General features: G+C 44.5%; 3 protein-coding genes and 1 pseudogene across 3 annotated transcripts in view; 1 reads left to right on the forward strand and 3 right to left on the reverse strand.

Moving 5' to 3' along the window:
- Positions 1-24,568, reverse strand: part of LOC149356976 (uncharacterized) — a 592,868-nt gene that overhangs the window by 370,503 nt on the left and 197,797 nt on the right. The window lies entirely within an intron of this gene.
- On the reverse strand, positions 915-8,631 carry LOC149356984 (uncharacterized). The gene is made up of 8 exons (XM_089576476.1): positions 8,625-8,631; positions 7,941-8,132; positions 6,659-6,832; positions 6,027-6,107; positions 3,864-4,075; positions 3,622-3,781; positions 2,401-2,529; positions 915-928 (listed from the first exon to the last, which is right to left on the reverse strand). Exons 1-8 carry the CDS (start codon positions 8,629-8,631, stop codon positions 915-917), a joined length of 969 nt encoding a protein of 322 aa, XP_089432602.1.
- Positions 9,329-11,377, reverse strand: LOC149356985 (uncharacterized). Its single transcript, XM_089576477.1, has one exon. It carries the CDS (start codon positions 11,375-11,377, stop codon positions 9,329-9,331), a length of 2,049 nt encoding a protein of 682 aa, XP_089432603.1.
- LOC149356986 (uncharacterized) lies at positions 15,838-21,048 on the forward strand (annotated as a pseudogene).

Here is a 24,568-nt window from a genome sequence, read left to right on the forward strand (position 1 = left end):
TAAGCATAGCAAGTAAATTTATTATTTTCTGCACAGAATCCGACTAGTCTTGGCAGACTTGAGAAATCAGTTCATCCACAAGTGATGACTGACGAATCTACTTCCTTGTTTTGGGGATTGCGGTGGACACTTAGTTTTCTTCTCAGTAAATATCGGATCTTTAGCTCTATGCGCCAATGGTGGCGCTTGTTAATTCAATTAATCATTCTTTTACGACCGCTAAGTCTTAGGATGATAACCTGAACAAAACTTTTTCAGCATAACTTCACTAGGCAAAGGCATCTGATTTACAGCAGTAGTTTTGACGTCAGGTATAAAACGCGAAAACAAACGTCAAATAAAAGACACTACCTTTAAGAAAATGTAAGCAATTTATGCATAAAGAATTGTGTGTGAATCGTCTTTTCTTGGGCGAGTTGGAACGAAACAGCGCTGTGTTTCGTTCCCTTTTCTGTCCGTCCTTGTTTCGTGTGCGCTGCTAACACCTACAACATTGTGTGTGAGTCTTTTCTTATGTGTGGCGCTGCAATTATTCGTCACCACTCAGTGTAGACTCAAGATGTTTACACAGTGTAGCAAAATAACGGGCAGAACTCACGTGAGTCTCTTTAGTACTCGGCCCAGCCGCGGAATGTTCAGCCGCAAGTTTCGATGTTGAGACAAGTGCCGGTTCTGTAGTTGAGCCGCACCCTTGCACTGACCCCGAATCCTTCGAAGGCTCCGCTGCTGCAGGCGGTGGCATTGGCTTCGTTGAGGCCTCTTTCCACGCACCGGTTGCTACGAACAGAAATTTGCATAGGAAGAGCTCCTCGCTAAAAGGAAAAACATCTTCTAGCACGAATAGGAATTAAAAGAAATCTAATGAGTTTTAATGAATGTTTAGGCTATTCAAACAAAAGAAACCTGCCAGGAGATTACTCGAAGGAGGCTGAAAAAGTTTGGCCATAGAGAAAGCAGGTCAAAACTAAGCCCGTAATCTTCCCATTTTATGAAGTGCATGAAATGTTCTTTCATATAGGGCGTAGAAAGCCGTCCTAGGAGAACTTCAGCTGTAGTTTCCCAGACAACGCTGAGGCATCCTGAAAATGTCCTCAGGATGCCTCCACTGGGATGTTTGGTTGTCCTCAGGACGTCCTTCAATGATCCTCAAATGGGTCTCAACAAGTCGTTTTGTCCGGCCCCAATACGTTTTGAGAACATCCTCAAAAGGGCACCCTAGGCCTTTTGTAGTACATTTTCAGGACATTTGTCTGAATTTAGGACATTCTCAGGATGTCCTAGAAAGGGCAACAAGGGACTAATTTAGTACATATTGAGGACACTACATTGAAGGCCTCATTGCAGTCCACGCTCAGCATTGTGAACTGTTACTCGTATTTATGCTCCATTACGTGTGCAGCTGCACCTAGCTGCTATTAGAACAAGAACAGTAACAGCTGCTACTGTAGAAAGCTAATATAATGCAACACTTGGAAGCTATAATCAAGCTGCAAATTTCCACGTGCATACGAACTATGCAATGCAAGAAACTGGCTGCAAGTTCTATGATACCCAGTGCCAGAAAAGATCAGGTATAATGGCTGTCCTGAATAAACTGGCTGATATACGAGTTTATTACTTGGAAAGGCAGACAGATCAGCAGGAAAGCTGAATATCTGGCCTGCTACTCTGCACTGGGGAAAGGGAAGAGTCACAACGGGTGATTGAGCAACCTCAGTAGAACCGACATTGCATCAGTTCAGTTAGAATGGAAATGCTAGCAGGAACACAGAAAAATAATGCTGCATAAATATCTATTTCAATGCTCATTTTCTTCTTCATTCGGAAAACTCCAATTCTTCAACATGTAGCAGCTCGGTGTCTTGACCTAAAAGAATCAATCTTGGTAAAAGCAATATACCTCCAGGCAAACATTAGCAGCTTATTCTTTTTGTATTTTACTACATACGCACAAGCATTTCCACAATGAAAAATATATGATGCCTTTAACAGCACCCTGAATTCTTGTTTAGTAAAGCCAAAATTTTTTGCATGTTGAATACATGCACGTAATATTTAAGTTCCTACAGTACAGAACAAACAAGTTGAAGCAATTTTACCTGGAAAGATACTCCTCTTTCATGCAATTTTTTAAATCAAATGATCTGGTTGCAGAATAATCAGAACTTTTCATATAGTCTTAGTAGATGCGATAACTGCTCTTAACCGCATTTCATTTTGTGTTAACATCTTCGAGAGAGAATACATAAAGTCAAAGGGGAAGCTGGTGAAAAGTGGCAGATATCTCTTGCAAGACAATACGGCGTTACCATTGCTTTCAAGATATTTCCTGGATACTTATGGTATACAGCAATAACATGCTATTGCTTCTTTTCCAGCAGCAGTTACAGTCCAACTTACCAGTGCTGTGAGCATGAGCTTCCTTCACATGAAGTTTGCGTAGCTTTTCTGCAGCATGTCTTAGCCAAATCTTGACTACATTTTCAATGTCATTTTTCTTAACTTCACTGAAGCATTTCTTCACTGCCTCTGGAAAAACCATTCATAATGACAGTGATTCATAATGCCCAAATGAAATTCACGCAATCATATGAAGCTGCATGGCATTAAAAAGCATATCACTGAGAAGTACACTGATTGAAAATGCTGCCAAACGCAAGAGCAAACAGGGAACTTTACAGAAACCATGTCTCGGCCTTTTTTTCTCATTTGCAAAGCTACAAGTGTGTCTCCTGCTTCTGTAGCTAACAGATGCATTATTTTCTTAGTTACCAATTGCTGCTCTCAAGATATAATGCTAGGAGCACTGCCCAAGCGAAGCTTGCTAGAGCATGTCTTGCTTTTTTTTATTTCAAACTCTTGCAAAATGGCTTAAGGTGGGACTAGAGGTGTGCTAAAGGAAAGTCGTGGAGAATACGCACTATCTGATTGATTTCTAGACCTGAGCTTCTTTGAAATGTGCTGCGGCAGCAGGAGATAAAATACTTAATTATAACACTTCCAAGGAAAGAGAAAAAAAATTTCCTCAGTACTTAGGCCTTAATAGCTTTGTTTGCACAGCATTCCTTTCATCTTCCCTTTCTATCAAATGTCACTTGTTCACCTGACAAGAGTTTCATGAAACACTGAATCAGTTCAATGATTCATTTCATTCTTAACCCTGAAGGCTTCTTTCAAGCCAAAACATTACCCAGCTAACCTTGTTCTAAGCCACTCCGTAACTATGCCACCTTTGTGATATTGTGCTGAACTTTTTTTTTTTAATCTAGAAAAGGATTTTTTTTTACTTATGGGAGAAGTTCTCAAACCGAGTGTTCCAATGTGCTTTATGGTGTTTCTCAAGCACTTCTATTCATGCATGCTGCATCTGCTTTCTTTTCTTTACCCCCTTTATCATGGGGTTAATCATACTATAATGCTTTCAACAACTGTTATGCAATACAGCTATTCATTAATAGAATTGGGGCAGTTGTTGAGAATTTGTACACCCACGTGCCTCTGTTTGCGTCCATATCAAGCTGAAAGCAATGGAAGCAAAGGTAGGCGAGTTCCTCGTCAGCTTTAAAAAGCCATAAGGGTTCCCCTAGAGTGTTGCACAGATATGACATAAACGTAACTTACTGCAAATGATGTCAGTGACACTGAGTGCAGAGAAGTTGCGCTTCCCTTTCTGTCCTAACCAGCTGTACTCTACAGCCACTAGCAGATTAAGAAGTGCTGCAAGCATTCTTCTTGTTGCTGGGCCTACAGCTGAGCCCCCTAGGCTGGAGAGCTGGTGGAGCTGTAAGGAATGAATATATCATTAATTACGAGCCCTTTTCTATTCATGCTTCAACAACATGCAAAAAAAAAAAGCACCATACCAGTCGTGTCCTGAATGTCTCGCTACCCGACAAACTTGCATCAAATGTGAGAAATGCTTCTATATCGGTGAATGGAGTTTTCACCAAATCCTCGTGTAGGTCAGACGAAATGTGAGTTCCAGCACTGAGCCTGTCCATAATGGCCTGTAGCTGTTTGCCCTGCTGCTCAACTCTTAGGAGTATAGTTTGATTAATTCTGAGTTGTTCAAATTCTGAAAAGATGAGCATATATGTATAATCAATTAAAAAAAAGAACAGAGTGAACTGGAACACTATAACATGGCAGCAACAGAACTCACTATTCTGAGCAAACACTATTCCTTGACCCAGGCTTGAACTTTTGCTCCAGGCACCAATTTTATGAGGATAAAATAAAATCCAGCCATTGCAATACAATATGATATGTATTGCAATAGATAAATACATATGGCTGGCTGTTTTTAACTGCTCGGTAATAAAGTGCAGGACATTTTCATCATAACTTCTGCATTATGCAAGGTTCATGATAATATCACTTATCACTATTCTTACTGGTGGTTGGGCCCCAACATCAAGGTGATTTAAAATGGTTCCTTCCAATGCGAGTTGACATGATAATAAGTTATCTTCCTTCTCATTCCAATCATCGACAGTGAACAAAATGCATACTTACTCTAGTTTCAGAACTGTCTCTGATTTATGCAAATGACCTGCTTCAAAGCAACAATTTTCTAAAACTTGTTCATAGCTAGTCTAAGAAGAACTCAATGACAAAAACTTGTTCTAACAGCCAGCTGAAAAACCCTTTTATTTGAAGCTATATATACTGCTGCTGTATAGAGATGCTATGTAGATGGTAATATATGTGTACTATTGGCAGGAAGAGTTGAGTTCATGCACCACAGTTGACTTAAAATTCGGTTTTTCGAAACATTCATTAGCATATTCTAAATATGCCAGATTATGCTCACTGCTTCCCAAATGAGGAGTGAAACTTGCAATAGAGCTTGAACTGTCTTTTGTTGTTCATTATAATTGAGATTACTTCTTCAGAAAAGTGCGACCACATATCTAGCAAAAACAAAAGCGACTACAGGGGTCACTTGTGTTCACTGACAAAAGGTCGTTATTTCACTCTTGGTTACCTGATTTAAGGGCGTATGTTGGAGCAGGGCTTGACACCAGATGATGGCCACTGGGCCTTGACATATGTGCTGCAGGGAGTGGAAACATCAATTTAATTATAAAACAAAAAAGTAATGCATTCACAGGCTCACCTGGATGGAAGTGGTCATTGCCAGGTCTTGTCGGGTGCGCAGGTAGCATCCTCTGTGGCTCGTGACTTCCATAGTCATCTGACCATAATGAAACCAGAATTAAGTCTCACATAGGAACGGTACACCTGGAAGTGCCACTGCAGCAGTAAACTTACACTGTGACTGGTATCCTCTTTGGTCGCCTGGGATACGACTGTGCGGCATGCTGGAAGCGCGAGCTGAGGAATGCAACAGAAAGAGGGTGCTATATTATAACCAGCTGATGCACAATATTACTTCCAAGCATGTACAACTTACAAAAGCTCGGCAATCCTTGGCCGGGGCTCCTGGATAAATAATCTTCTTGACTGTCCCGGCTGTTATCTGTACATACAAGATATATTTGAATTAAAAATAAAAAACAGCTGCTGAGCTCGAGAGAACTTCTAGGCTTGGATTCATAGATGAATATCTAAATATACGGACTGACTTCAACCTGTGCATGCAACAAATCTTAAAATTATATCAGTCAATTAAAACTGCTTTGCACTTAGTACAAAAAAATTGCATTAGTTTGAAGCAAATGAGTAATGTGATGATGCTGCCATCATAAGAAGAGTATAGAGACAGCTCTACCTGCTCAAACTGACTTCATGGCACTACTCTTAATTCGCTTGTAACCAAAGCCTTACTCATGTAATGCAGTTCATACCACAGGACAACAAATTTTCTGCTTGAATAATACAGCCGACCCTTGATAAATGGAACTGTAAAACTTCAAGAAGTGTTTGAAATATGTGATGCTCAAATAACCAGTGCCTTTTTAACACATTTAAAGCTAGAACCAAAACTCCATGAATACAAATTAACAGACCATATGATTTCTATATTCATTATAATGCCTGCGTAACAAACAAAAAGATCATACCGTGAAGTTGAAAGCTGTCCGATGAATACATAGCTCCTGTTGGTTCCTTTCGAGGCCTTTTATTGCTGTCATTTCTCGCTCCTTGAATAAAAATAACAGCAAAATGAGTAGAACTGCCACTCAAATGCAATTTTCGGTACTCACATTATAAAAGATGTCAAATAATCTGAACCACAGCCTTTTAACTGTTCATGAAAGATTTATCAGAATTTGCCCCCGTTATACTAAGAGAATTTTCACTATGAGCCTTGTCTAGTTTTTCTGCACACAACATGTTGCAACACTTAAGCCTCTTCACCCAAACAAAAGCGAGCAATAAATAGAGTTTGAGAGCTCCAACTTTGTTTTGGTTCACAGCTTTTCACTTTGAATTCTTTAGTGCATGCCATGCTTGGAAGTTTATGAAATGAAAAACGGTTGACGAGCACAAGATAATGAGTGTTACTTCAAAGTGCAAATGGCAAAAAACTTTTCCTCTAGAAAAAATGGATCATCAATCTCAAACTTTGTCTGCACTACCAGATCACTATAGATTTGTGCAGAATCTTTATATTAACAGTTAAGACATAGGATACAGAACCTTTGCCCCTCAAGTGTAAGATTGCAAAAAAAAAAGAGCTATGAACTCTTACTTTTCATCATAACTTGTGGTGGCTTTGGCAGGTTCAGCTCATCATCATCCGTATCTGAGCATTCCAAATGTCTGGCTGTTTTTTTCCTCCTTCCCCTCCCGAGGTCATCTTCACTTTGGAGGTCAGACGTGTCTTCTGCCCTTCTCAGGCGTTGCCTTGCATCACCATATGTGCCTAAAAGTATAAATGGTGTAGAGCACTTTCCGTCAGTATCATGAAAGAAAGTTGTTTGCGTTTATTTTTTTCTGTGCAACCCAGTTGCTGCTGCTACCAGCTATAGTGATGCCATCACCTCAGCACCTTAATACTGTTACAACTGGGTTTGACTGCCGCACGTTTAAATGGCACATATTTCTAAAACTGAAAAATATAAAAATAACCATTACCCACTGAAATGTGCTGAACATTTGCCACATACAATTTACTTGGCTCTGGTTGCCTATACAATGAGTACAGTGATAATGAAATGCTCTAATCTCTTCTTGGCAAGAACTTAACTGGCAGGCCAAGTTCTTTTCAGTATTTAGCACATAGCGTGTTACATGCAGTATATTTTTCAAGGCACTTAGCTAACAATGTGCAGCTGTTTCTAGTTTTTCTTGTGACTACAGTTTTGCTATTTCTATTAGCTGTACCCAGAAATCACTAGTGAAAAGAAAACTAATTGATGTCACAACTGGAAGGGCATTAAGGCAAAAAACGATAGGTGGCTGTTGAAATTACTGTCATAGAGAGCAAAAATGTCTTTTTTTTTATTCTTACCAAATGGTCGTGCACAAAATTGGCTAATTTATCAGAATTCCTACAACGCACTGACTACAGAATTGCAGCTACTCAAATTTAACATGACTGTGATTATAATGTGAGGATCAACTACACAGGCCCAAAAATTAAAAAATAAACAAAAACAAATGTATTTCAAGGATCGTCTTCGCGGCTGCATAATGAAAGAAGCAAGCAAGGGGTGCATGAACAGAGCAATAGGGCAGACTTTGTGGGTGCACACTAAACGGGGGGAAAAAAATAGGTTGGCATAGATACAAATACGTTTGATACTTATGTCCAGGTACATGATAGACTCAGTTATAAATAATGAATGCTTAGTTGTAATAATCTACTGTAACACAATGCATAATGGCAGATTTCTATTTCAGTAAAGTTTTGCATTACAAGTAAATAAGATAATTTGTTTATGAAAGGCTAAGTATAAGAGCAAGTAATTTAAACATTACAGCCAGCTACAATGCATGAACATAAAATCAAACACAATAATCAATTTTACCAAAGGCTTGCACAGTTGTACATGGCAGTTCTTTCCAGTCTGGGCCCGGTGTTGCTCCAGCCTTAACAAGGCTCTCAACATGCCTCATCTCTGGGGGCCACAAACAAAATCCTTTTCTTGATATCCATCGTTTGTGAATTATTGCAACTGCATCGTCCTCTTCTGGAAACTTCACTACAACGTAGTGATCACCTTATAAAAAAGAAACATACATGCATGTACCATAATTTCTTATGCAAATGTTCAGTAGTATGCAAAACATAGCAAAGCCTCACAAGTATAACTGGCTCTAGAATGATGAAGTCAAAAAATTTATTTTACAAGCACAAAAATAGAACAAATACAGAGATTTGCCATTCAATAATAAAAAGACATCAGCAAACAACACAGCTACAGAATTCGTTACACCCTTCAGCAAAACATCATCTTTAGCACTTTCTAAATGCTGTCTTGCATCGTTACCAAATCTCTTAGATAACATACCCAAAAATGTACCTAGAAGTGTTGTCACTGTCTTGGACTCCACTCTTACTCTAATGGAGCCTTTTTTTTTTCATTGAATATGTATGTGGCTGTGCTGTGAAATGCTTTCAAAGCTACTCCTAATGTGCTTAATTTCGCTCATGATCTGGGTAATTCACCTCTACATTGCAAAGGCATACTACCACTATTACGATACCTCACCACCCATCTTCAACTCCAGAAAATTGAATTACATTTTATTCCTTTAAACTTAAGCAAACTGTGCCGCCGCGGTGGCTCAGTGGCTATGGTGCTCGGCTGCTGACCCAAAAGACGCGGGTTCGATCCCGGCCGCGGCGGCTGGAATTCTTTGGAGGAGAAATTCTAGAGGCCCGTGTACTGTGCGATGTCAGTGCACGTTAAAGAACCCCATGTGGTCGAAATTTCCGGAGCCCTTCACTACGGCGTCTCTCATAGCCTCAGTCGCTTTGGGACGTTAAACCCCATAAACCAACCAAACCAATTTAAGCAAACTGTAGCACTATGCCTGTACAGACCCTCAAGCTTATACTACATTTCATCCCTTAAATTAGCATAGCTGCATCATCAGCAAATTCGAGGTTACTGTTTTTTTCCAGCAATTTTCAGTACCACAAAACCATCAGACTGTCCCCTTGCCTCATTTCCCGACTCCCACTCCATCCATGGAGAACTGTCTGCTATGTAGTGCCAACAATATGCACACTTGTGCCACATGAGGTGTAAAAACAAGACAGCCAAATCAGACACTGTGTGTAATCTAGGCAAATGCTCAAGAGTGGAGGAGAGGAAAAACAACATTCTCTCTCTTAAAAAGCACTTTTAGGCATTTTTTGGCAATGCTGTGAAGAGGCCAGGACGACAGGCTAGAAGGCTGCGAAACTATATCATATACCGAGCATCGAGGATGGACAAGGCGAAGTGTACAGGTCTCTGCACTGGCGAAACTTTCTTCCAATGACACATGGGTCACCAGATGGAAAATGAGCAAAGTTTTCAATCAAAATAACAGACCCATCTAGAAGTGTGCAACAGTTATTTTTCTTGTCAGCTGCAAGCACAAGATTGCCTGGTAATGTTGCTTTAAAAAATTGTGGCCCTTGGCAAGGATCAATGAGCGGCCCTGTCTCATGCTCTGACGTGAAAAGCGGGTAACTTGTTGCCTTCACGTTGCCAGTGAAAACTGTGCCATGCTCTGCCAACCTGTTACACAGCTGTTCAAGAGGGCATTCTGGCTTCCGGAGCATGCGCTTTAAAGAAGACATATAATTTTCAAATGGAAATGCACTCCAAGCATCCAGGGGCCCTAGGTGCAACACATCAGCAGCTAGATGGTACAGCCCATGCACATTATGTGAGGCATGCTGTTGACCATAGACCTTAATAAAGCTGCTAATAAAAAAACTCAGCAGGTCTTCTGCATACTTAACTTCATTTGCTGTAGCAGCACTGCTTGACAGTACACGTATGGCTACATGCAAAGCAAGGAAATTTTTATACATCTCTGGGGGAATTACTGATTGCAAAACAATAGGTCCTGCATACAACAAAAAGAAGCGAAGTTCTGTTGCTTTCCATCTATCTAACTCTGACAGGCCCCTTGGCTTCCTGTTGAAGTCACAAGGCACAAACTCAGCTAAGTTTGTATTTCTCTCTGAAATCTCACTACAGACTTTGCTGCCTACCCTGACTTCTTTTGGACCACGGGTCCATAACAGCAGTAGCTTGCGTGTTACACCTAGACATACAAGGTGCATATAATCGAATGGCACACATTTTATGATGTCTATAGGTAGTTCTTCGATAACTGTTTCGCCAGTGTGGTGCTGCTCCTGTGTTTTTGCACGAAAGCTGTCATTTGTTCGTAGTTGTCTAGGAGCACTTGGAAAGCACACTCTACCTTCACAATATTCTCCTTTTAAAGTACATTTTGGACAACTATAGTAGCCTGTGTGGCTTCTAATATACATCACAAAAGCTTTAGCAGGAGCATCACAGACTATGGAATGGAGCCTTACAGCAACTGTCAATATGCCAAATGTTATGCCTGTAGACATGAGACATTTCAGCTCGTCCACAAAGTCCCGCAGAAATTCATTTGCACTGTGTGGTTTGCTGTTGCCAAAGAAGACAGTTACAACAAATGGCACTTTCTCACTGATGTTGTTGACCCGGCCAAGGATAGTCCAAAACTGTCCTTTAGAGCTTTTTGAAACTGGCAGGCCATCAATGTTGAAACTGAGGCTCAGTTCTGCAGGCAACTCGCCACAGTTGAGCAGCAGCCACCTCAATCCGACTTCAATACCGAAATGACGATATTTTCCTCCTGCACGCTCCAAAATTCCTGCAGATTTCTTTGGAGTCTGAAGTAGGGCTCTTGCAGATGACGGCAGAGAAGAAAAACATGCATGTGTCCGAAGAACTTTCAGCAGCGATGTCACCGCGGCGTGAGATGACTGCGATTGCACTGCCCAAATCTGCAGCTTCTGCCTAAATTTTGTGATGTCATCACTAGCATCACCTACGCCGTCCTCCGTGGAAGCGCCGTCGTTGGAGAAGGATGCAGGAGGAATGCCTCCTTCAACACCGTCCACGCCGGGGCTTTCTGCAGCTTCCCAGACCCACGCCGAGCCATAATCACTGTCAGAGCATGACGAGCAGGCTGCCTCGACACAATAGTGCTCGTCACTGTCGGATGACACACCATAAGTACTGCCTGCCCCAAGATCGCTTGACAAGCGCTTGTTCGCACCAGGCTCGCGTGATGTAGGAGCTCTAGGCAAATCACGCACAACGCACGTTGCAGGGGTCTCCAGTTGACGCGAAGTGGATGGCCCTCCTAGTATTTGATTTTGCTCCAGGTTCAACAGCTGAAGACACGCGTCAACACGCCGTTTCCTCTCCCGGCGGAACTGTCGATCAGAACTTTCAGCCATTTTGAACTTGTCTGGCGGTCTGGCTTAAAAATGGCGCGAATGTGATGTCATTTTTAACAAAAAAAAAACAAAGAAAACGGCGAATGCCAAAGAAACAAGCGCAGGCGACAAGCAGTTTTGCCTATCGTGGTGACTACTAAGTTCGCAAGTTTTCCTATCAAAAAAAATTTAAGACATAACGTCAAGCATCTCACCTTTGTTTGTAAGCGTCGCCTCCATGACTTTTTCAGTGCGCTACTTCGCCTTGAAGGAAGGAAAATGCAGATTCCTATGCCCTGGCTTGGCTTGGCTTGAAGAGACTTGACTTGGCCGATTGAAAGGTGGCGTGCATGGAGGAAGGAAAAACAATTTTCCTTCCTCCATGTGGCGGTGACGCAAGGCGCTCATGGGTACCGCAAAGATATGCCGTGGTAAACGACAGATCCGGAAAGGTTCTAAAGTATAACAGTTTTCTAATTTACTGGTTAAGCAAACACAATGCTACATACAGTATACGCAACCAACTCTCGATTGCTGCAAAACAGACACTGAAAGAAAATAATTTCGTTTCCGGAGCCTCGGTGCACTTTTCCGCTGCTCGCGCATTCGCGTGCGAAGAAAAGCACCCCGCCTGCCTGCTTGCGCCTGCGCTGCGACGTCGTGTTCACGCGTCGCTGTGCGGCAGAGAAATCTTCACGTAGCGCACAGCGCTGCCCAACTAGATGCCGTTGCGCTCTCGCACAAAAGGGAAAAACAGGCGGTTTAGCCGCGCGAATTTGTCAAGAATTCACCTGTGCGCTTTAGTTACCGCAATAATGACCGTGCTTTAATTACCGCAATAATTACATATAGCTGCAGGAACAACTGCAATCAAAAAAAGGGTCTGTTTGTAACTGCGTCCTCATTAGGTCCTCCAGATGACATTTCTAGGACCCTCGACTAGGCAGCGTCCTCAGGACGTCCTAAAGACACAGTCAAAAATCGTGAGGACGTTTGTATCTTGAGGACGTCCTCAGGATGTTTGGTGTTGTCTGGGTTGCCTCTCTGTCTAACAAAGGGTTCCTTGCTGTCTGAGTGCATAAAGCATTGACTGGAAAGTAATGTCCCCGCCCGCCACACGGTAAGCTCACCGTTGCAATTGTCATTGACTTCGCGCAGATTTTGAAACGGGTGTTCTGTTATCTCCTTCGTTGATGTCTATGTCGTGCCGCATTCTTTGGTTAAGTATAGACGCACATGCGGCTTAAAATGCACCCCGCATTGTCTAATGTACCTGATGGATGGTGTCCTCTCGAGGGAGTGTTTGTAATGCAACAAAGCTATGGCCGTCAATATTTCGCTGTGATATGGCGCAGGGCCAAGCAGCTTATAGTGCCATCCGCGCGACCGTCTAAACCATGGCGGATTATGAGGCCGAAATGGATAGATCGAAAGTTGTCAGCCAATTTAAGCTCTTGCTGTACCCAGACGGTAGACGGTGCTGTAAGAACCTTTATCTACGCCCTCCTCACCCCTCAAAAGCAGTCACCCTCACCTGCTCCCCCCCTCCCCACCTCTACTCCCTGGCTTCAGGTTCTATGCCTCTACAACACGGCGGCGCTACTCACAGAAGCCCACTAAGTAGGAAAATGTGAGCGCCTCTCGCACAGGACGACAGGCCGCCACATCCTCAGCCTTGTATGCTTCCGCTACGAGTCCCTTTTTCCCCAAAAATCTCTCTCCCCATTTCAATCTATTATTACCTGAACATTCATCCACCCGGGACATTCGGTACACCGGTGAATGGGGAAAAAGACCGAGACTTCAAACAAGCGCTACGGTCTTAACAATGAGGTGGCCTATGCGGATGCCGCCGAGTATCGGACGTCTTTGCGGACTCGGTTACGGACCATATCGGCAGCCCCACTTTCTCCGCCTCCGTGGTGACTGCGTCCCCGATATCGCCGTGCAGGGAACCCTCGCTCTAGCCGTCACCTTCAACCCAACCTCCACAATCATTATCAGTGAATCCAAAGCTGCAATCAGTAAATTCAGTAAAGGCCTGGTCTCTCCCATCACCCTCCGCCTGCTAAAATCTAACGCCCCCACCCCCCCCACACACACACATCATCCAGTGTATCTGCACCCACGCCCACTCCTGCTTCCTGGGGAACAAGGCGGCCCACACATACTACCGAGGCGTTACTATCCAGCGCAGCCCAGCCGCTGTCCTCATCACGGAGCGAGGTCAACAAGGGACCGGTTCACCATCCATCAGGAGTCCGCCGCGTTTGCCCATTGGCGCCAGCCAAACGCATGCCTTCCGAAATCCGGCAGTTTTCTCCCACATCTACCCCGCCCTCTGCACCCTCTCCGCTGCAGATTCTGCGGTGGGCACTCCACTCTTTCCTGTCCCACATCATGTGTGCCTGTCCTAACCCCCTTCCTCCTACTCACTAACGAGGAGCAGTGGGAGACCGCGGCGCTGCGCAGCCCGGAGCCGGGCCTTCGGGCGCGGATCGTCCAACGGGCTGACTGTGTCGCCGAGGCGCATAAGCTCTTGTCCACCGGGTGGGATTGACCCACTGCGTTATGAGGGGCTCCGTCCTCTCCCACTTGAATAATGAGGTGTATTGTCTTCTACCTGCTGGGTGCGGATCTCCTACGGCGTAACCCCTCATGCTGAGAACTGTTTTCAATACCGTTTTCTGACGGCTAGGATAATTACCTACGAGGTCACTGTCTACCGTGATCATAAACAAACCGCCACCGGCTATTCACAACAGTGTTTGTGCTAAGCATCCCAAATAAGCACTGAATTGAGCCCAGCACCTCAATGAGTAGCAAGAATCGTGCGGTAATTAAAAGGGAATCGATTAACGCGGTAACTGTCTCCTCTAGAGTAAATACATTCGTGGTAAACATGCATGATTCGGAAACTCCATCGAATCTGCTCGATGCAGCACTCACGCGCTTCATGGCGTCCGGATGGTGGAGGGTGGGGTTTGGCAGGCCTGGACAGCTTGGAATTTGCCTTCTTCCGTTTGCTGATTTCCGAATTACTCGCCACGGTATTCTTGGTGGCCAATGAGCCCTCACGCTTGGGGCTCTTCACGGAAGAAGTGGCAGTCTTCGCGGCGGTATTCATTTGGTATTTTTAGCCTTGGAACAAGAAACTTTGCCCAGCGGGCTGGTGCTTTTCATCAGAGGCTGCTGCTTCTTCTTATTGCGTGTTTCGCGTGGAGCTCGTGATGGCCTGATTTTTCTCACGCTTCGGAGCACGTGGAATTGGCTCGTGTGCAGTATTACAAAGCACTAACTGCCTATTAGTGAGTCATATTTGTACACCACACAGGAAAATTTTCTTGATAACGTCTACTCTAGATGAGAGAAACCAACAGCCACAGAAACCAAGGGGCACAGGGGATTTTAAATTTATTTATTTTATTTTGTGCTGTTGTTCGGTTTAGAATATTACTGAATATGTTATTGCTTAATGCTAATTGATTAGAAAAGCAGAGAAAAAAGAACCACATGCCGCCGGTGGGATCCGAACCCACGACCTCCGAATTACGCGTCCGGTGCTCTACCGCTGAGCTACGGCGACGGCTGTCAATTCTTCTGCTTTCGGGGGTATTTATGCTTGCAAATAACCTAACCTTGAGAGTGTTCATCAGCGCCACCCACGTTCTTAAAGGGATTCTGAGGCGGTTTTCGAATCAGCTAATTTTTAAGGATTTTGAAGCAGTGTCATTGCTGATCACGTCTGTGAAATTATTTTTTCGATTTTGGCTAAAACAATGGCGCAATCACCAATTGAAAGCGCGATGTTTAAATCTCCCGCGCCCCGCGCGGCCGCAGGAGAGGAGAACAGCGGAGAGTGATGTCGGCCAACGTGACGTCATGTTGAGGAGCCGGGCATACTTCGGCGCACCCGAGCGAGCTTTCAGCGCGCGTTGTTTCTCGTGCTGAATGCGTTGTTCCTCGTACTGCGTGTGTTATGACGTACAAAGCGTGTCAGCCGATCTTGAGAATCTGGTTCAACACAAGGTACTACTCTGCGTTCGTGTCCACGAACAACTACGGCCTCCCCGCAGGGAGGCGTCTGCAGCATGCAGACGTTGGTGAGTGGCGACACCACGGGGTTAACCCGAGCATCCGCAGGGACATCCCCGCAGGGGGATGATGGTGAACAATGCGTCACCACGGACCCGAGCATCCGCGCTTAGCCGTGCGTGGCATTGCCGTGTCCGGGGAAAAGGGGATCCTGGTGGTTGAGCCGATGCCGAGCGTTTGGACCCTTAAGGCCCCTCGGCGGAGGCAACACACCACTTTGGCCCCAGCTTCCTGTAGACGGCACCTCCGGCCTGACCCAACCGGGGGAAATCGGCAGTCGCCTTTTCCTGTCCTCCCCTCTATCTTTGACTTTCCTATTTCCTTCCTTACAACTTTCCTGTATCCTCCTCTCTTCTTAGTTTTTTCCCTTTTTTCCTGGTGGCGAGGGTTAACCTTGTGTGGCCAACTAACCTGAGTTGCGTCATATTGGGTTATAGTTGAGGTGTACAGCTGGCGTGGGCAGGACTTGCTCGCAAGTTCCTGTCCCGTCCCCTCGTTGGGCTCCATGGTGGGTGGCTGGCACCACGGCCGAACAACACATATTTTTCATGGCTCCCCCCTTTTCCAAACCAGATCGCCCTCATAAAAGAGGGCGGAACGAGGCAACTGCAGAGTTTTTCGAAAAACCGAAACCATTTCCAAAATTTCACGTTCTTCATAGCGAAGAAACTGAAAAAACCGCAAGAACCATGTCCCCATTCTTAGTTGCAAAAAGTCTAACTGAGGCCTTGGGTCCCGGGTACAAACTGTCTAAAATGCCAAGTGGTGACCTGCTCCTTGAACTCAGAGACACTGCCCAATACTCAAAACTTTCCAGCCTAGTGTCCATCGGGGAAATCCCTGTATCAGTTACAGCACACCGATCTCTGAACACCGTCCGTGGTGTGATATCCGAAGCAGATTTCATTCACCTCACCGAGGAAGAGATGCTTGAAGGCCTCAAAGAACAGAATGTCATAAGTGTGTATCGTATCAAAATAAGAAAAGACAACAAAGAGATACCTACAAAGCACCTAGTACTGACTTTCAACTCAAGCACACTCCCCGAATCCATAGAAGCTGGCTACCTCAAAATAAATGTCAGACATTACATCCCAAACCCACGCAGGTGCTTCAAATGTCAACGGTACGGTCATGGGTCTCAAAGCTGCCGTGGCCGCGAAACTTGCGCTAAATGTGCATCAAAAGAACACGCTTCCGACAACTGTGAAGGAGCAGCACCTCGCTGCGCAAACTGTGAAGGCGATCATCCCGCCTATTCGAGGTCATGTCCATCGTGGAAAAATGAAAAAGAAATTGTTACAATCAAAACAAAACAGAATATCACATTTAAGGAAGCGCGACGACTGTTTTACGCAAAGAACAGCTTCAACTTTTCCACAAAAACAAACTTTGCTGATGTGGTGCGCAGGGGCGGCGCACCACACAGCACTCCGGCATCTGCCCAGGCCACCTTCACGGAGCCTGTGGCAGTGCCATCAACGCCCCAGGCAGAGACAGTGAACGCTGCTCTGCCATCCCCAAAGCAGGGAGCGCCGGCACACGGGTCGGCACCCAGCAGGACTTCCCCCCGTCGGGGGAGGCCTGACACTAACACATCCGCGGCTTCCCCGCGGTCCACCAGCACCTCTAGTGAGGTGATGGAGGTAACTCCCGATCCGCCCGCTTTGCAGCGGCGGAACCGCTCTCTTGAGCGAAGAATAGACAGGACCCCAATAACGGGCCCAGAAAACAAGTAAATCCCTTCAATCCTCACTCAAAAATATAAACATGACTTTCCTACTTCAATGGAACTGTAGAGGATTGCTCAGGAATTACAATGATATCACACATTTTCTTGGCTCAATGTTTCCTGTAGCTTTATGTCTTCAGGAAACCAACCTCGGTCCACAACATACGAATATCCTGAGACATTATCAAACATTCCGACGTGATCGCGAGCATGCTAACAGACTCTCAGGAGGCGTCGCAATCGTTACTCAGAGCGGCGTCCCTGCTAAAAAAATCAATCTTAACACAAAACTGGAAGCGGTTGCGGTTAGCGTCGTGAGCTACAAAACCATAACTATATGTTCTCTATATCTTCCCCCGCACATGACATTAACAATACAAGATTTAGAAGGCTTGATAAATGAACTACCGGAGCCATTCCTGGTAGTTGGCGATTTTAATGCTCACTCACCGTTCTGGGGAAGCGAACGCTGTGACTCGAGGGGCCAAATAATCGAAGATTTTATCCTCTCAAATAATATCTGTCTTTTAAATACGGGAAAAGCCACATATTGCTGTCCAAGCTCAGCAAAAATGAGCTCTCTCGATTTAGCTTTCACATCACCATTACTTTTTAACGATTTTAAATGGGATGTTTTAAATGACCCCATGGGCAGCGATCACTTACCTACCGTCATCAGGCTCTCATCGTCCACTCCAATCATCCCCACAAGGCCACGGCGCTGGAAACTTCAGCTCGCCGACTGGTCACTTTTTACAAAAAGTGCCACTCTGGAAAAGGAATTTTGTGACGACCTTAGCACAGATGAAATTAATGAGAAGTTTACTGAATGCATAATATCGGCCGCAACACTCGCTATACCACAAACAACAGGACTTGCACAAAAGAAACACAAAGTGTGGTGGACAAAAGAATGCACATTAGCAAAAAAACAACAAAACAAAGCCTGGAGCGCTCTGCGTCGATATCCCACTGCAGAGAACTTACTTACCTTTAAGAAGGCAAAAGCCAGAGCGCGGTATGTGCGAAGAAATGCAGAAAAAACCTCTTGGCAGAAATATGTCTCCTCAATAAACAGCTCAACAACATCAAAGAAAATGTGGGAAAAAGTTCGTAAATTTACTGGTGACCATACCCCTTTCACACTTCCTCTCTTGACAGCACCCGGGACACAAACATCTTTAGAAGAACAGGCCAACATATTGGGCGAACATTTTGCTGAGATCTCAAGCTCATCCAATTACACAAACACATTTCAGAAACACAAAGCAATAGCTGAAAAACAAAAATTTCCATCTGGAGCAGGTGTACACGAGGATTATAACCAGCCTCTCACACTACAAGAATTAAATAAAGTATTATCTTCTGGAAAAAAGACAGCACCAGGACCAGACAACGTGCATTACGCTATGCTTGCACATCTCTCCGAGGCTGCTGTAGAGGCACTGTTAAAATTCTTTAATAAAATCTGGATAACTGGAAATATACCTGACGAGTGGAAAAAAGCAGTCATAATACCTTTTCTCAAACCCGGAAAACCACCAACAAGTCCTAGCAGTTATAGACCAATAGCCCTCACCAGCTGCATTGCTAAATCTTTCGAAAGTGTAATAAACATTAGACTAACCTTCGTACTTGAATCTCGGCAACTACTAGATAAACACCAATGTGGGTTTAAGAAAACATGCTGCACCACAGATCATCTTGTCCGCCTAGAAAACACCATCCGGGAGGCGTTCATCCACAAGCAGCACTGTATTGGGGTCTTCTTCGACTTGGAGAAGGCCTACGATACTACGTGGAAGTTCGGCATCCTCCGTGACCTAGCAGAGCTAGGTATCCGCGGCAGGATGTTGAACTGCTTGAACGACTTCCTGGCTAACCGCACATTCCGAGTCCGCCTAGGAGCAACTCTCTCCATGACTTTCACCCAAGAGAACGGCGTACCCCAGGGGTGCATTCTAAGCACGACACTCTTCATAGTAAAAATGAATTCTTTAGCTAAAGTAATACCCAAGTCCATAATGTATTCAGTTTATGTAGATGACCTACAAATAGCATGCACGTCCTCCAGTATATCAACCTGTGAGAGACAAATACAAATCACACTAAATAAACTAGGTTCTTGGGCAGACAGAAATGGATTTAAATTTTCTCCTCAAAAAACAGTAGCTGTTCTTTTCTCATTGCGACGAGGCCTACAGGTCGATCCCAGTCTATACCTGAATCACACTGCGCTACCAATTAAACAAGAACACAAATTTTTAGGCCTAACTTTCGACAAGAAACTCACATTTCTACCACACATTAATAACCTTAAAAAGAAAGCTTCTCAAGTCCTCAATATCTTAAAAGTGCTCTCACGGAAGCGGTGGGGGTCCGATAGAGCAAGCCTTTTACAAATATATCGCTCTCTGGTGCGCTCCAAGCTGGACTACGGGTGCATAGTATATGGTTCAGCAAGAGCATCCTACTTGAAAAGATTAGACCCCATTCATAATCTTGGTTTGCGCCTATCATCTGGAGCGTACAGAACATCACCAGTAGCCAGCCTATACGTTGAAACTAATGAGCCCGCTCTTGAGGACCGAAGAATCGCACTAACATGCACATACGTCTTAAAAATCCGTTCTCTTCCGAAACATCTCTGTCATCCAGTTGTCACCAAGTGCCCATCTAAAAGATTATTCATCAACAAACCACATTCTATCAGACCATTACTGCTGCGCTTTGAAGATAAATGTGAAGAGCTAACAATACTAGATGCCCTACCGAATATTGCACACAGGAATGAATATTTACCACCATGGTACAGCCTGCCTTCAGTATGTGACCTCACAATGACACATTTAGATAAAAAGCAAACGCCAAATGAGTACATATTACAGGAATTCTTTGCACTACAAGAAAAGTATGGCACTTACATTGAATTTTATACCGATGGCTCAAAAACAGAAAGTCACGTTGGAAGTGCAGTAATCCAAGGAAAAAACAAACAGATAATGCGACTACCAGAATTCGCATCGGTTTTTACTGCTGAGTGTTATGCCATCTTTGTAGCTGTAGAAAAAATAGTAAGAGAAAACATCAAAAATAGCATCATTTACACCGATTCCCTGAGTATGCTCAAAGCACTGCACTCCAGAAATGCTGCTGAACCCATAATAGGTAACATCATACATAACATTGTTAAAATCACAAAACAAAAACATAACATTAAATTCTGCTGGGTTCCTAGCCATGTTGGAATCGTAGGTAATGAAAAAGCAGATGTATGCGCTGCACAAGCCCGGAATGGCCAAATAAAACAAGTGAGCATACCGCACAGGGATTGCTTAAAGTTTATCAACAGTAAACTCAGAAATAAGTGGCAGGCCGCATGGCAAGATCACGTAAACAACAAATTAAATTCTGTGAAACCAATTTTAGGGGAATGGCAATCATGTAGGCATCAAGAACGTTTTACCGAAGTTATTTTATGTCGGCTCCGCATTGGACACACCCACCTCACGCACAACTTTCTGCTAGCCAAACAAAACAAACCTCTCTGTGAAATGTGTGGTGCTGAACTCACAGTGAACCACATTTTAATTTCATGCATAAAACTAGAAGAACTAAGAAAGGAATATTTCACAACATTTTACAGGGAAAGCATCCCATTACACCCCATGCTACTCTTAGGTGATCGAGCACTGGTTGACATTTCATGTATTTTTAGGTTTCTCAAGGAAGCCAACGTTTTAAACAAACTCTAAGTATTTTTAGAAAGCTTCACCATTAACAAAAACTCTAACCTTGTGTTTGGCGCAGCATAGCCTCAGTTGCTTTTGCGCCATAAAAATCAATATAACTAACTAACTAACTAACAACTACGGCCGCGACTGTGTCGTCTTTTCCGCCATAAGCTCGCAGCGCAAGCGCTCGCTGCTGTGACAAAGAATTCAAGCCGACCAAAGCAAGCGTACTCTGCTCGAAGCACTTACGTAAGAGCGGCTACATGCAGAGCTTGTCCCTAATGTGCTCTCTGGAGATTTCTGTCGAAAAGGCGCGGCTGAACCATGACACAGTTCTTTCGATTTTCTCGCGCATGACAGGCGTGTCACCATTCCGAAGAAGCGCCTATTCTATAAGTAGAAACATGCTCACTTCGCCCCTACAGAAATCTTTTAGAGGCTCAAGCATGTATCGCTCTTCTCAGCTTAGGTGCGGCCAGACCACCTGAGGCGTGCTCAGCAACGCTCAGTTAGTGATTTTATACTCGGTTCGACGTGTCCAAGCAAGCAAGGAAACAAGCAAATCACAATAAAGCAAAGCAAGCAAGCATCGAAGCTCTTCATATGCGGCATCTCGTTTAATCGTAGCTAAGCGATTAAAATGAAAGCATTCGACAGCGTTCGACGTTCTGATTTTGGATGCAGATTTAATAAAGAAATGAATGCCAACCAAGTTTTTGCAAAAAAAAAAAACTACCATGTTTCGCAACCTTACTCGGTATCTTCATCAAGTTGTGGCAGCGGGCGAGTTGCAGCTAGCTTGGCTTTTAAACGCACATACAGTTGGCCACCACTTCACTGAACCTAAACTGCAAATCTAGGAAGGGCGAACGTTTCCGAGGGAGCGATTAATATTTTCTGGCATCTGCTAAACGCTCCACGAGTGAAGCAGCAGCCTTGTACGCGTATTTGGCTTGGTTTCCAGCGCACAATGATTGCGTCACTATCCTGTGGTCACATGCCTCGCAGTGCTTGGCCACTGCGCTTCGCTAATTTGACATCAATTTTGTGCTGCTTCATCGTTTCCTTGAAATACCTTCTTGTCCCAACCTACAACGCCGGGTACTGAGAACAGGATTTGTTCTACACAGCGCTTTGGTCCTTTTCTTTAGGATGCCGCTATTTCGGGCCAGCCAGGAGTCGTCCGGTGGTGATATTGACTTGAGTACTGTTCGCACCCCCTCCTTTCCGAGAATACGAGCCGATGTTGTATTGGCACCTTTTACGCATGGTCTGCATACGCGTCTTTCACGCTGGCGTATGCTTGTGCTAGGCGTAGAATTTTTTGCTTGCCTTGGTTTAAGGTGATACGTGGAATGAACAAACTGTAGTATATACTTTTCTTTGGAGGTCAGTAAAAAAATAGTCGCCATATTCGCTTTTACAGCCCCAGGGAAAGCTGCGATCTGCCCTCAACGCAGCGCCGGATCCGCAACGGCAGCTTCCCCAGTCCTCAAAGTGACGTCACGACCTCTCTTGACCAATCACGGGCGGCGGCGCGCTGCACGGCGTGCCCCGCGGCACAGGCCGCATATTTCGGAGGAGGAGGAGGAGGGAAAACTTTATTTACACTAATGGTTTTTCCTGCTGTTTGGGGGCATCTTCAGAGACGTCTTGGTTCTACCCCCAGGAGCCTTCTCTGTCGAAGTCGTCCGCCTCTAATCAGTGGTCGGTTGCCCTCAGTCCAGGGCACCGCGCATATTTCGGCTAAAAAAAGCCATCCGCGCTTGTTTTTGCCGTTTTAGATGCGATATTCCGATATACAGCATGAAAAACTATAGCACGCCGCTGCCGGCCTGATTTTCAAAAAAAGTGCTTCAGTCTCCCTTTAAGCGGCGGACGTGGGTGGCGCTGATGAACACTCTCAAGGTTAGGTTATTTGTAAGTATAAATACCCCCGAAAGCAGAATTGACAGCCGTCGCCGTAGCTCAGCGGTAGAGCACCGGACGCGTAATTCGGAGGTCGTGGGTTCGGATATCCCACTGGTGGCATGTGGTTGTTTTTTCTTCTGCTACATATTCAGTAATATTCTAAACCGAACAACTGCACAAAATAAAATAAATAAATTTAAAATCCCCTGTGCCCCTTGGTTCCTGTGGCTGTTGGCTTCTCTCATATATATATAACGAGCCCCTCATTCCCCGTCTACTCTAGATGTAATTTGAAATTGCAAAAAAAAAGTAGACATATTTTTTCTTCTTCAGGGATGAAAAACTTAGTGATAGCTGCCTTGCACATCTTGATAAAAACGGCGCAGAAACTAATCTGATCCTCTGGCTGAAAGGAAAAATTGGAGGGAGCATTGAAAATCTCCACCGTAAGAGTATGACGCGACAGCGTTAACAGCCCGTATGTGCGGAATCGGTCGCACCCGAAGTGACACTCATAGATCCCTCGAAGTCTTCATACCCTGCATGGCACAGTGGGGCAGAGGTTAAACAAGATACAGCGCCTGGCGTCTTGAGTCTTCATCCCCCCTTATTGTTATTGTTAGTCAGGTTTTTTCCGGGTTATTGTTGGTCATCTATTTTTAGCGCGGTTTTATCACATAGTCGTTCGATTCTTGCTTTTTTTTCGCCTTCATAAGGTTCACCATCTTCTAGGTCCACTGTTAATGCACGGGAGAGAAAAAAAGCTTTTTAATACGCTACAAATTAGACACTTAGAAGATCCTAAGTGTTGATCATGAGATTCAGCTGATCGTCCACACGGTTTGACTCAAGCCAGGAAATGTGCGCGAGCTGATACACACCACATGGTATACACAATCTAATCTCTTTCTTGTGTTCCAGTGTATGACGGCCTGCAAGCATTACGCCCATAGGACATTTCGCAAGCCCACGGTATGGGTGTAACGTTCCTGGAATGAACGAAGGCGACCTCTTGGCAGTCTGGCTGCCACCTCGACCGAAAGGGCTTCTGCTGTAGCTGACCACCGTACGGGGTGTCGCACTCTGTCAACTATAGCTACACTAAACACTGGCTGGAATGCCGGAATAAGGGACAGCGTTGGATTATGACACTCGAAGTTCTGTTTTGCGCGTGCAAAGTCGGATACTTTCATAAGAGTCTATGTCACACAAGGTTAGAGATGGAAGCTTGTGGCGCACTGAGGACTTCGTTGATCGCGTTATGTCCTTTCTTCGTATGGCAGATTTGACCTGCAAAAGACCCTGGAGGTCGGCGCTTTTCTTCCTGCTCTGTCTTTTGAAATCGATGTATATGTATATAAACTGCTCCTCTCTGCTTCACCTGCTAAGGTCATGAGCACTCCGCTGTGGTCATTGCCTGCTTCTCTGACCCTCTGCGATACTGTAGTTGCTGGCTAATGAGTCTTGAGCTTTTTAAGTGTTTTTTTAGTGTCATGCTAAGGCCAAGGCTGATTTTACTTCGACGAAAAAGTGTCGCAAATGTATCACCGCTTTCTTTACACAGAGTCGATTCTGGTCGCTTCTCCACTTCAAACTTTGACCAAACTCTTTCTCATTAATATAACAATCAATTTTATGCCTTTTTGTAAGAATAACGAGAAAAAAGAAGCCAAATTGCCTGATGGCGGCATCATCATTATCATCATCATCACACCCTAACAGACATTTACAACCAAGGCA

This window comes from Amblyomma mixtum, chromosome 3 (genome assembly GCF_055824585.1).
Source record: "Amblyomma mixtum isolate Tamu chromosome 3, ASM5582458v1, whole genome shotgun sequence".
In the NCBI taxonomy this organism is placed as follows: Eukaryota; Metazoa; Arthropoda; class Arachnida; order Ixodida; family Ixodidae; genus Amblyomma; species Amblyomma mixtum.